The sequence below is a fragment of the Gopherus flavomarginatus genome, chromosome 7, assembly GCF_025201925.1.
Source record: "Gopherus flavomarginatus isolate rGopFla2 chromosome 7, rGopFla2.mat.asm, whole genome shotgun sequence".
In the NCBI taxonomy this organism is placed as follows: Eukaryota; Metazoa; Chordata; order Testudines; family Testudinidae; genus Gopherus; species Gopherus flavomarginatus.
In genome coordinates, this window is record NC_066623.1 from 50,069,219 (window position 1) to 50,082,031 (window position 12,813).

General features: G+C 47.3%; 1 protein-coding gene and 1 long non-coding RNA gene across 4 annotated transcripts in view; one reads left to right on the top strand and one right to left on the bottom strand.

Annotated features, from left to right (window-relative positions):
* The window catches only part of MTA1 (metastasis associated 1), a 179,049-nt gene extending 177,388 nt beyond the window's left edge, over positions 1-1,661 (bottom strand). For 2 of the 3 annotated variants that reach the window (XM_050963186.1, XM_050963187.1), the window contains exon 1: positions 1,353-1,657. In XM_050963186.1, coding sequence (XP_050819143.1) covers positions 1,353-1,380 — 28 coding nt within the window. In that variant the 5' untranslated portion in view covers positions 1,381-1,657. Of the gene's footprint in view, positions 1-1,352 lie in introns of all 3 variants that reach the window. The other variant, XM_050963189.1, reaches the window with a different exon arrangement.
* On the top strand, positions 1,341-10,479 carry LOC127055924 (uncharacterized). Its single transcript, XR_007775665.1, has 5 exons — positions 1,341-1,428; positions 2,118-2,203; positions 7,489-7,600; positions 7,837-8,006; positions 10,388-10,479. It is a non-coding gene; the product is annotated as an uncharacterized LOC127055924 (long non-coding RNA).
* Positions 10,480-12,813: the final 2,334 nt, after the last annotated feature.

Genomic DNA, 12,813 nt, shown 5'->3' on the forward strand with positions numbered 1-12,813 from the left:
ATACTCCATGCACCCACAGCACCCCACCCACACTGTACAAACTACTGAGAAAACCTCTCCTAGTCCTCCACCTCAGCCCACGCAAAGCCACACAAGCACCTCTTCACTCCTACATCCCTCAACTCTGAATCCCCCCACATACTTATCAACCCATAACCCTACTCTGAAAGCCCATCCCAACACTCAGCCCACAACTCTGCTCCACACTCCCCCACGCCCAACTCTGCTCCCATACATCTCCCTAGTTCCACAACTCTCAGCACTGCACCCCATCCAACCCCATCCCCTCACTCCACACACCCCATGAACCTTCCCCCTCCAATTCCCCAGCCCTAATACCCTCTCAGCCCCATGACACTCATCCTCTACCAGCACCAGAGCCCCAAACCCCACCGACCCCTCCCCCAACTCTATACCCTCCCCATCTCATCCCTACAACCCCCTTCCCACCCCAGAACGCCCATCCCATGGCAACCCCCATCCTACAATCACTAAACATACCCAGTCCCCACAGTTTCCTTAACTGCAGCCCCAAATTCTACCCCCACCCCTACAATTCCTGGCCCTGGAACACCCATCCTCTGCCAGCCCCCTACTCCACCCCATAACACCCAAACACACAGCCCGCCCCACCTCTAGTCCCAACTCTGCCCCCACCAGCCCCAAACCCACCCCTACAATCCCCCTGGCCCCACGGCATCCATTCCCTGCCAGCCCCCAACTCTGCCCCAAACCCTACAATCCCCAAACCCACCCAGCCCCGCCCCACATCCACCTCAACTTCTACTCCCACCCCCACAGCCCCCTGGCCCCACGGCATCCATCCCCTGCAGCCCCCAACTCTGCCCCAAACCCTACAATCCCCAAACCCACCCAGCCCCGCCCCACATCCACCTTAACTTCTACTCCCACCCCTACAGCCCCCTGGCCCCACGGCATCCATCCCCTGCAGCCCCCAACTCTGCCCCAAACCCTACAATCCCCAAACCCACCCAGCCCCGCCCCACATCCACCTCAACTTCTACTCCCACCCCTACAGCCCCCTGGCCCCACCGCATCCATCCCCTGCAGCCCCCAACTCTGCCCCAAACCCTACAATCCCCAAACCCACCCAGCCCCGCCCCACATCCACCTCAACTTCTACTCCCACCCCTACAGCCCCCTGGCCCCACCGCATCCATCCCCTGCAGCCCCCAACTCTGCCCCCCTCCCCAAACCCTGCCCCCGCCGGCCCCCTGCCTGGGCTCCCCCTGCTCCCGGCGGGGCGGGGGCCCATGACGCGCCGCTGGCCCACGGGGAGGAGCGGCCAGCAGGGGGGAAGAAGACTCGGGCCCCCGGAGGGGGGGACTTACCTCCGACCCGGTACATGTTGGCAGCCATGCCCGGGCTGGGGGGGGTCTGGGCCGCTCCCGCCGCCGCTGCCTCCAGGTGCCGGATCCGCTGGAAAATGGAGGCTGGAGCGGCCGGGAGGGGGAGGGGAGCGAGGGAATTAAAGGGGCCGCGCCGACGGGGGAGCGGGCGGCTGGCCTGAGGCAGTGCGGGGAAGGGGCAGATGAGAGCTGGGGGGTAGTGGGGGGGCGATCAGAGCTGCGGGAGATAGTGGGCAGGACTGGGAGTATGTGGGAGCCGGAGGCGGGAGAGGGAGTTGAGGAGAAGGGCCGCAGGGGGACTGGGGCGAGGGATGGGCTATCAGAGGGAATTGGGGGATGGGAAAGGAGGCAAGGTGGGGGATGGGGCAGGAAGAGCTGGGAAAGGGAGGCAGGAGAATGGGGCAGAGGAGGAGAGGCCATAGTGGCAGCCTTAGGCCTACTCATCCCCTGCTGTCTGTCAAATCACACCTCCACCCCCTGCCGCAGATAGTGAGCAGGGGTCAGAGTTAAACCAAGAGCAGGGCCCTGCCGCTGTGGGGGGACTTTCCTCCTGAGGGAGGCAGCAGTTCTGCGCAGCTGGGGAAAGGGAACCCCTGAGTGAGGGAGCACAGAGTTGGCAGTGAGGAGAGGCACCCAGCAGATCCCTGAAGAGGGCAAGGGTTGCAACAGCAACAATATGGTGATGATACAAAGTACTAAGGCTTTTGTCCATGTAATTGTACTATACAACATCATTATTTTCCCCAGGCCTGAGCAAGATAGAGCTCTAGCTGAAAGAGAACTGACTACGTCACAATCCAGATGAGATGGAAGAAAAAGGAAAGCATTAAGATGTATGTATGGAGGCTTGGGCTGAACCATCAATTGAAGGAGTATGCCTGACCTTTGCCAGAATATATTGCTGCTTTAGGGGCTTACTGGGTCCACAGCTGATCCTAGCCTATTATTAGATTATAGATAACCCAGCTGGTGGCAAGATGAGGACTAGATGCTTGAAATGGAATGAAACTCCAATGGACCAATAAAGGAATATTATGCCCATGTAAGTAGAGTTCCTTCCTAAACCCAAGCAGTTAGCATCATGCCCCCACAGAAAAAGTTACTTTATTCTAACACAGAACTGTATTAAACTAAAGAAAACAGAATTATTCCTAAAGTTGTTCTCTCTCTGTTTCCCTATAGGCATCTCCTACAACTGTCCTTCAGCCTCCAACTGCCTGGCTTTCTGCTACAGATTTAAAGAAACATATCCTCACATTTTCCCCCAGTGTAAACAAGGTAATAAAAATTAAATATCCCAGCTCCACCTACAGTTAGGTCTTGTCTTCTGACCTTCAGGATGGTTTTGTCCAGTTGAGTCACTTGAATTTTCAAATACAAGAGAGGGAAAGTGCTGTTCAGTAGGATTCAACAGGATTACCTCCCGTCACTAAGGCAGTGGTGATAGTACCATTGCAGTTAGGGTCATGCCAGTCCTGCTGGGCTTGGAACCAGCCGAAGATACTTCCTCTTCCTCTGTACCGAGTTCCTTAATTAGTTTTGACCAAATAGAATCTCTGTGTGCAGCTTGTTCCACTGTTAGTAGCTAATGGTGTTCAGTACTTCTCATCCAGTTTTTTCAGGTCTGAGATTCCTAGTTTACCTTTGAGTAAGCTCCAGGCAGTATTCTGACAGTTAAGGAAGAAAGCCAAAACACCTTTTAGATTTGGCACCTCTCAGCTTCACATCCTTTGACCAGGGCCACTCAGACCTAAAATTTACCTCTGAGAATAGCAATGTTGTTCTTAGCTGTCAACCTATGAACAGCTGCCCTGAGTTAACTCTGATGACTAACGTGAAGGTTTGCCCTACAGCTCAGCAGAGCTAGTACGGAGTCTTTTTGTTGTAGAATTCTCTAATATCTACGGTTTTCTCTGCCACTGCATTCCTTTGTGGGTGGTGAAGACTGGAGTTGATGTTCTTGACGTACTATATCCCCCAAAGTTGGAATTCAGAACTGGCAACTTATGTCCCATTGTCAGAAATTATTTCCAGATGTCAGATTGAGAAAAAATCCTTTTAACTTTGCTAAGCCCTGTTTACCGGTAGGTCTAGCACAGGGGTGGGCAAATTACGGCCCGCGGGCCCGATCCGGCTCATGGTGCTGCGGGACTAAGACAGGCTCCCTGCCTGCCCTGGCTCCACGCGGCTCCTGGAAGCAGCCGGCGCTACATCCCTGCAGTCCCTGGGGAAGCGAGGGGGGGGAGGCAGAGGGCTCTGTGCGCTGCCCTTGTCTGCAGGCACCACCCACCGCAGCTCCCATTGGCTGGGAATGGGGAACTGTGGCCAGTGAGAGCTTTGGGGGAGGTATATGCAGGCAAGGGCAATGCACCAGGGGCCACAGGGACATGGTGCTGGCCACTTCCAGGAGCGGTGTGGAGCCAGGGAAGGCAAGGAGCCTGCCTTAGCCCCGCTGCATGCCGCTGCCACTCTGGAGCTGCTCAAGTTAAACAGCGCCGGGCTGAAGCCCACACCCCGAACCTGTCCTTCACCCCAATCCCCTGCCCTGAGTCCTCTCCTGCACTCTGCACCCCCTCTTGCACTCCAACCCCTTGCCCTGTGCCCCTTCCTGCACACTGCATCCCCTCCCTACATCCTGCAGTCCCTCCTGCACTCCCCCCCACATGCCTCTGCATGCAATTTCCCCATCCAGATGTGGCCCTCGGACCAAAAAGTTTGCCCACCCCTGGTCTGGCAAGAAGTGGACTTCTTACAAATCTAGAAAAATAGTGGTTACCAAACAGGCATGTTTCCTCTTCACACACATCTAGTGTTCTTTTCCAAAGCCTATTGGGTAGCCCTGTGGCAATGGGAAATTTTTTGAGTTGTGTTTGTCAGGTCATTCTGCAAGATTAATGTTTTCACCCTACAAGTGGGCTATCACATGGACATTAGGGCTCCTTCCAGCATTTCTGAGGGCTTAATATTCCTCATGTATCCTTTACAAGGACTGTAAGAACACAGTACAAATGCTATACGTAATCTGACCTTCATCTTCAGAAAGTTCACCTTTCATAACATACAAATCATAGACTGGATGCTAAACCTCTGATAAATAATTAAGCCAACCATAACCTTGGTTTCCGGTGGTGTATCAGCCCAAGCAGCTGTTTGAATCAGTTCTGTAGTGAGAGTGAGTGGATACGCTAAGTAGCACATATGTGGGCTTCTGCATCATCCCACGCCTCTGGAGAACTGGCTGCTTGCTAGAGCTCCTCGGTGCAGTGTCAGTCACCTCTGTGGTCTTTCTAACAAGGTGGACAGTCACCTATGTGTCTATTCTGCAATACATTTATATCTCAAACACATGAGCAATCTCTGGTATTTAATATGTATCTTGTTTGGGTCTATACTGTTTATTAAAAATACAAGCACTTTGTGATCTGTCACCAACATGACATTATCAAGTTCACGCAAGTGGCCTGTGACTCTCTTACCTGGCTACATGCTTGCTAGACATTCTCTCTCTTTGAGCACACCTGCTCTTGGAATCTGAATGCATAATAGGTCAAGATTTGCAAAGCCCTCTAGGGTATTTAGCCCTACAAATGTTCTGGGGCTAAGTCTTCTAGTTGACTTTGAAAGTTTCAAACCAGTATTTTTCTAAATCATATTCCAATTGCTCAATTTCCACAGATTCTGTAACTAGAGTAACAACCCATCAATACCATAGCTACCAGCATCTGTAGAAAGAACTGTGGATCATAAAATACAGTTTAAATATGGTCAGCAGATATTTTAAAACCCCACAAGTGTGCCTCTGTGCATTATTCCAGATTCACATGCAGTTTTAAGCAGTTCATAAAAGACTTGGCCTTTTGAGAATGATTAAGTATGAAGATTCTCCAGCATTCAGCCATACAGAGGAACAGCCCCAGTTCTGATTGTAGGAGGCGACCTTTCAGCTATGGCTTTGTTTCTATTGCTAACCCCACCCCTTCTTTATCAATCCTATGTCCTAAGAACCATAGCCAGTTTGTTGTTGCATATATTTTTATCTTTTTAATTTTAGTCCCGCATTCTCCGTAACCTTCAGAACTTGCTCTAGCCTTAGGTTAAGTTGTTCCACAGGCTTCCCTTACCTATGATGTCATCCACATAAACCTTCATTCGCTGCTGGCCGCATCGAATCTCATTTCTCTTTGGATGATTCCTGAGACATTTGAAATGCTGAACAGGAGGCAGTGAAAGCCATATCTGACAAATAGTGATACAATTGTCAGCTTGTCACTGCCAGGATAGAGCCATACTTTCCAAACTCCTCTAGCTGTATCTAGTGAGAAGAATACTATTGCATCTGCTCATTTAGAAAGGAAGCCCCTAATTCTCCCCTTCAGTACAGCTATTTTATGTTGCTCTGGTGGCACAACACAGCCAGAAAGCAGGCTTAACTATCTACCTGGGAATGCCCAGGTGGCACAACGACTCTACACTGACTCCCCCATTCCCCTCCAACTTCTTGGGATTATAAGCAGCAGGATGTCATTGACACTAATTTAGACTGCTGTATGTTGCACCAGGAACTAAAGTGGCTGTGAGCCAACTCCACAAGAAAGAGGCTGCAAAGGTGATGAAAACTTAAGCCACCTCTCTGCCCAACTTCCCACCATCCCTGGTCCTGCATCAAATGAGAAGAATATACCTCTCCCCCCACCTTCAGTTTTATTTAGCCACTTCTGTACAAATAACAGTATGCCCCTATCTTTTCATAATAGGCACTATAGTCACACAGCATTCTGTTGGCTCAGTAATGCACGATTACATTATTCTCTCCCATTGCTCGTTCTGAGAAACAGTGGGATTTATTCTGTGCATTTGTGTGGGGCCTTTCTGAACAGACATGGCTTAGTCTAGTGGGTACGGGTAATGGGCCCTATAACAAATGTGATTTCCCCCCCACACACACATAGACTCCTTGCTGTTGTGACTAGTATTGAATTTAAATTGCCTAGACAACTTATGTCTCCCTGCACTAATGAACAGGACCCTGAGTTGCTCTAACTTAACTGTAATGATCTGACAAATCATTACAAGTCATCTCCACCCCTGAATTAGTTTTAAATTTAACACTAGTGCAGCTCTTGACTTTAACAGCACCACTCTGTTTATAAGTGTTTTACTTGGATACAGATCCCAGGAAATCAACATCACCAATCACAGTGCTTGGGCTATCTCCCCAGTAATTGCATGTCCATCACAAACTGATACTTCACTGTTCCTCCCCTTTCCCCAATCATTAAACTATTTAACACCAATAGTCCTACTAGTACAGATGCTTGTGGGCATCCATTAACCTCTTTTCAAGTTGCAAATGACATTTATTACTACTCTTTGATTCCTACCTCCTCGCTGATTTCTAATCCTTGACAGACACCATCTGTGGACCATATTCCCATTCACTATCTGCCTCTGTCCAGAACCCTACATCCATTTCCCCTCCAGTGAAGATCCAACAACTCTCCTCTACATCATGTCAGTTCCATCTTGGATTGCTGCAGTGTGCTCTACTTGTGACTACTTCTAAAGTCCACTTGAGAGTTCGTTCTAATGGAGAACACAGCTGCCCATCTCCAGAGAGTCACAGACAACATGGATACATAACACCTGCACTCAAGTTTCTGCCCTGGCTTTCTTGCATTCAGCTGAAGCTCTGTGGGGGGAATCTTGTTATCTGAGAGGTGCCTCTCACTCCATACTCCAACATGGCAGTTAAAATCAGTGGGGACATTGTTACCATAAGTTCCCAGAGCTGAACTTGCTTATCTGAAAGAACCTGAGCTTCCAGTAAAATGCAAGATAAGGTTATTTGGTTTAGCTTTTATATGAGTTTTGTTACCATACATTGGACATTTGCTCCTGGAAAAGTGATAGTATTGTTGCTAATATCCACTTAACCTACTGCTGGTGCTATACACCTAGTACAATTCCTGTAAGCAGTAGCAGTGGGTGGGAGTAGTATTCATTTTGAGCTGTTTTATGTCAGCTATTTGTTAAAATTCTGTAATAAAACTCCTAGCTGACATGACAAGATGTGTTTAATACTTTTTAGCAAGCACATGATCACTCTTGTCATACCAAGGAGAAGGAGCCAACACCATGTGACCTGCCACCTCATCATTTACTCCTAGCAAGTGCCCAGTGATCACTGTTTTGAGAATCTTTGGGAGGATTTTTCTGTGCAGTTACCACAGGTATGTTATACAATTGCAAATGAGAGGAGTTGGTTAGTGCTTATCAAGGGAAGGGAAGACTGTTCTTGGGCTAGGGGAATCCCCTGCTGAGCTGTGGGACAGGGCAAAGGGCATGGCCCAGTATTTGTCATTAAAGCTCTGTTGACAGAAAACATTCTGTTGAGACTTTGCATGTGGAGTCTTATATGTGTGAATCTTTTGAAAGGAAAAAACCCGTATCTTGGCCTTTTTCATAGAGAAAATGAACGTGTCCACTTCCTGGGGAAGAACTATTTTGTGGATAAGTGTTAGACAAAAAATACCTTCTCTCTGAGAGCCCCTTCCAGAGTGAACTATAGACCTGAAACCTTTCCACAAGGAAAACTGAGCATGCACACCAAGGTGTTTGTGTGGAGAAAGCTTTCAGGTAAATTGACTCCTGCCAATTAACGGCAGCATCTTTGTTATGCATTGACCTCCATATCCCTTGTTCCGTCCCACCCCTCAGGCAGAACCAAGCTTATGGCCCCTGCAGTACATGTCCTCTCTCCTGACCCCATCCATACTTCTTCTGACAATCCCAAGGACAGTTGTCCATTCATTGTTCCTAAGGCACATATCATTTCATGCTGAATGTCTGAACTACAGCAGCGGAGAAGGAGTGTGTACTGATTTTTGGATGGAAAATGGAGGGCAACAAAAATGATCAGAGGCTGGGGCACATGACTTACGAGGAGAGGCTGAGGGAACTGAGCTTGTTTAGTCTGCAGAAGAGTGAGGAGGGATTTGATAGCAGCCTTCAACTACCTGGAAGGGGGTTCCAAAGAGGATGGAGCTCAGCTGTTGTCAGTGGTGGCAGATGACGGAACAAGGAGTAATGGTCTCAAGTTGCAGTGGGGGAGGTCGAGGTTGGATATTAGGAAACACTGTTTCGCTAGGAGCATGGTGAAGCACTGGAATGGGTTACGTAGGGAGGTGGTGGAATCTCCATCTACAGAGTTTTTTAAGGCCCAGCTTGACAAAGCCCTGGCTGGGATGATTTTATTGGTGTTTGTCCTGTTTTGGGCGGGGGGTTGGACTGGATGATTTCCTGGGGTCTCTTCCAACCCTGATCTTCTATGAAAGGCCTGGCTGCCAGATGGGAGAGGAACAGGCACACTTCAGTTCAGGATATTTTTAAATGCCTAGGGCAGTACACACTGAACTCTCTTCATCACTTATACTATATCCAAAGTGAGACAGAGCACTGGACAAAAAAGCTAGAACTCTGATTTGGACCCCATGTACGGTGTACATCCAGGGAAGAACCATGGCTGACACTTTCAAGAAGCCCAACTCCCATTGAATTTTAAATGTGTTTTGGTGCCTAAATCCCTTATGCTCCTTTGAAAATCTCTGCTCATATGATTTAGGCTTGACCCAGTCATCAAATTTAAAGGGACTACAGCTTTCACGCTCTTACAGGGAATGTCCAGAATTTGAACCCCAGACCTGAATTTAAGGTCTTGTCTACTTGAAGATGCTCCAGTTTAATGCAAGGTGTGAATTTAACTTGATGTAGTTAAATTGGTGCAATCTCTGGGTGTATGGATACTTATTTTGGTTTTAGAGAGGCTTATTGCAGTTAAGCTGAAATTTCATAGAACCAGAGGGTTAGAAGGGACCCAAAGGTCAGCTAGTCTAACCCCCTGCCAAGATTCAGGATTTGTTGTGTCTAAACCATCCAAGACAGATGGCTTTACAGCCTCCTTTTGAAAACCTCTCATGAAGGAGCTTTCACAGCCTCCCTAGGCAGTCTGTTCCATTGTCTTACTGTTCTTACAGATAGGAAGTTTTTTCCTAAGATTTAATCTAAATCTGCTGTGCCATAGTTTGTTCCCAACGGACTTAAGCTAAACTGGAAAAAAAACATTCTTATACTGAAAAAATAGTAATCTGGATAGCTGTTGTCTAGTATTTTTGATCAATAAGTCTCAACACACTTTACAAAGGAGATCAATAGCATCATTCTCATTTTACAAATGGGGAAACTGAGGCACAGAGCAGTTAACTGGCTTGCCCAAGATCACCCAACAGGCCAGTGAGAGAGCAGGGAATAGAATCAGGTCTTCTGAGTCCCAGTCCAGTGCTCTATTTGCTAGGCCACATGGAGTTTATACAAATTTTACTAAATCCGTTTTAAAATGCATGTAAGTTAAAACGGTGCAACTTTCCTGTGTAGAAAAGGCCTAAGACAGATTGCTTTATCAACAAGACGCTGTGTTGGAGCCTATGTCCCCCATGTGAAGGATTTTATAAGTTAGTCTGGAGAAATATTTTATAAAATTTAAAGGTACCACCTTCCCCATCTCAGATAGTTTCCCCAAGATTTAATCTCAGGACCCGTGGCAACTAAGGTCGCCTGACACAAGTTGCTCCCTCTCAAAAGAATAAGACCAGTTTTTCAACTGGCTGTGCGTGCTCCTCAGTTCAGGAGCAGCAACCTTTGGCCTTGTGTAGTTTCAGTGAATTACACCCTGCATATACTCTTTTAAGTAACCTGGAGATGATAATTAGAGAAAACTAACATCACTGTCACCTAAGGTTGTGGTTGCTTTGTTATAAGTCCTATTTTGATTCCACTTGAACAGTACCAGAACTAACTCTATCCACCGAAATATTGGTCATACACCTCTGCTAGCGAAGTTTTTAAATTTGCTTTTGTAAGTGTGAAGCTTGTTGGACAACAACATGTTCTTGATTTGTACATCTGAGAAAGCCAAGTTATTTCAACGTTTTGAAAACTGTTTTATTTTTTTCTTGTCATAGGAATATTTATCTTGGAAACAGTTGTCCTCTGTGATGACTGGTGCCTTTTACAATGTTTTGCAGTGTTTGGGGAATTACTCTTAGAATAGGTCTATATGTTTTCCCAAATTCTCAGCAATCCATGAGCATCCTGCACACTTTAGAAGCCGTGTAGGTGAAACCCTAAAAAACAAAGCAAGCAATCTAGACCAGAAGTCCCCAATGTAGTCCTCAGTGGCGCCCTCTGGGGCATCTAAGTGCGCCCGCATACTGGTCAGCCGGCAAGCATACAGCAAAATGCCGTTGACAGGCTGTGTAATTCAGAGGCGTTGCCACTGAAATGCTTCCGATTTTTGGCGGTATTTTGGCGGCGACGCCTCTGGATGATGCTGCTTGTCAGTGGCATTTCAGCGGCGACACCTATTGACATTGTTGCTTGTCAGCGGAATTTCGACGGATGCTCGTCCACCGCCACAGTCCTCCGTGGCTTGTCGTCTGGTGCCCGCCAGATGAAAAAGGTTGGGGACCACTGACCATTTCCTTGTGAAGAATCTTCAATCCAAACTGCCAAGAGCACTTCATTTTTCTTTAAGAAAATCCAGGAATTCCCCCATCACACTCACACCTAGCTGTACTTTTGCTCCCTTCTACATCAGTCAATGCTTGACAGACCTCAGACTGCATTTCCTATACCTTGTAACCAGCAATTTCTCCTTCCTCTCACCCAATGCCAGGAAGCAAAGGTGAGTGAGTTTTCTACAGCTGATATCATTAGCTCTGTCAGCAGCACCATTCAGAGAACTGCCATGACCTCTTCTGTGACTGAATACACCTCTGTATTCACACCTGGCACAGTAGTATAATAATCTTTGTACAAGGTAGGTTTTGTAAGGTATTATCTGAAAACTCAATTTGCTGGTTCATATTGTCCTGATAAAATACATGTGGCAACACTGTATGTGAAATTAAAAGATTCCCCTCTATGGAGGGGCAGGGATAATTCTGTGGTTTGAGCATTGGCCTGCTAAACCCAGGGTTGTGAGTTCAATCCCTGAAGAAGCCATTTAGGGAATCTGGGAGAAAATCTGTCAGGGATGCTACTTGGTTCTGCTGTGAAGGCAGAAGACTGGCTTCAGTCTTTCAAGGTTCCTTCCAGCTCTATGAGATGGGTTGATATTTTTTTTTTATTATATGGAGATATACCTATGTTCCAAACCCCACAGCCCTGCCCAAGCAGAAGTCAGGTCTGTCCTAAACAAAGGAAGGATTGTATGCTTGCCTTAATTTGCATTTAGGTAGTAAACAGAGTGATCAAGCAGGAAGGAAAAACAATGAAAGCTCTAACAGGTGGAAAAAAATCAGCATGGAACATCCTTCCACATGGACTCTTTGTCCTCTGGTGCTCCAATGGAAATGTTTTACAAAAAGAGAACTGAAACCATAAAAATGAGGAACACCACCCTCTCTCTCCCCGTCTGCCTTTGGCATTGCACTTAAGATGACAAAGGAGAACCACCATTGGATTCTGGGGAAGAGGGGTCCTGACCTGAAGAGTTTGGTCCGTAACCTTACTAGAAGCATATGGTGAGAAATTTGTCTTGAATCTAATATAGTTTGCTAAGTTAGCACTAGAAAGCATTTTATCTATTTTTCTTGTAACCAGTTCTGACTTCTAGGCCTCTTTTACTTGTACTCACAATCTCCCTCTTTGTAGTTAATAACTTTGGTTTACTGTTTTATCTAATTCAGTGTGCTTAAGTTGAAGCATCCGGATAACTCCATTTAAAGTAATAAGCAGATACATTATTCCCTTAAAGGAATAATGGACTTAAAATATTTGTACTGTCCAGGAGATGGCTGGGCAGTACAGGACATACATTTCTGACAAAAGATCCAGAACTGGGGCTGTGTTGAGTTCACCCTGCAGGATAACCAAGTCTGGTGAGAGACAGGGTGTAGCTGGCAGGCTGCAGTTCCACACAGATACTCAGAGTGTGCCTTGCATATGGGAAGGCTGTTTGTGAGTGGCCCAAGTGGGAGCTATTTCAGCAAGCCATTGTAAGACACCCAAGGTTGCAGGGCAGGGATGGCACAGCCACCCCAGTTGTCTGAATATCCTCCCTTTGACACCAGAGTCAATATAACATAGCACTTTGTCTCCTCCAGGAGGAGTCGGCTAACAGAAGGGAAGGGAAAAACCCTTGCAGGTACTCCTGGGTGCCGAGGAATCTGGTGTAAAATGTGCACCCTGCTCTGCCTAGAGAGGGAGGGTGAAGCATCCTCCCCCATCCCCAATACATGTCAACCTTTGTCAGACTTGGCCCTCTAGTTCGGTACAGTAAGAACAGCAGGTGCAGTGCCCTAAGCATCCAGACTAGATCGGCTCTATTACAACACAAATACTCCATGGTATTTAATATATTTTATTCCATCACAAAAAACACCCC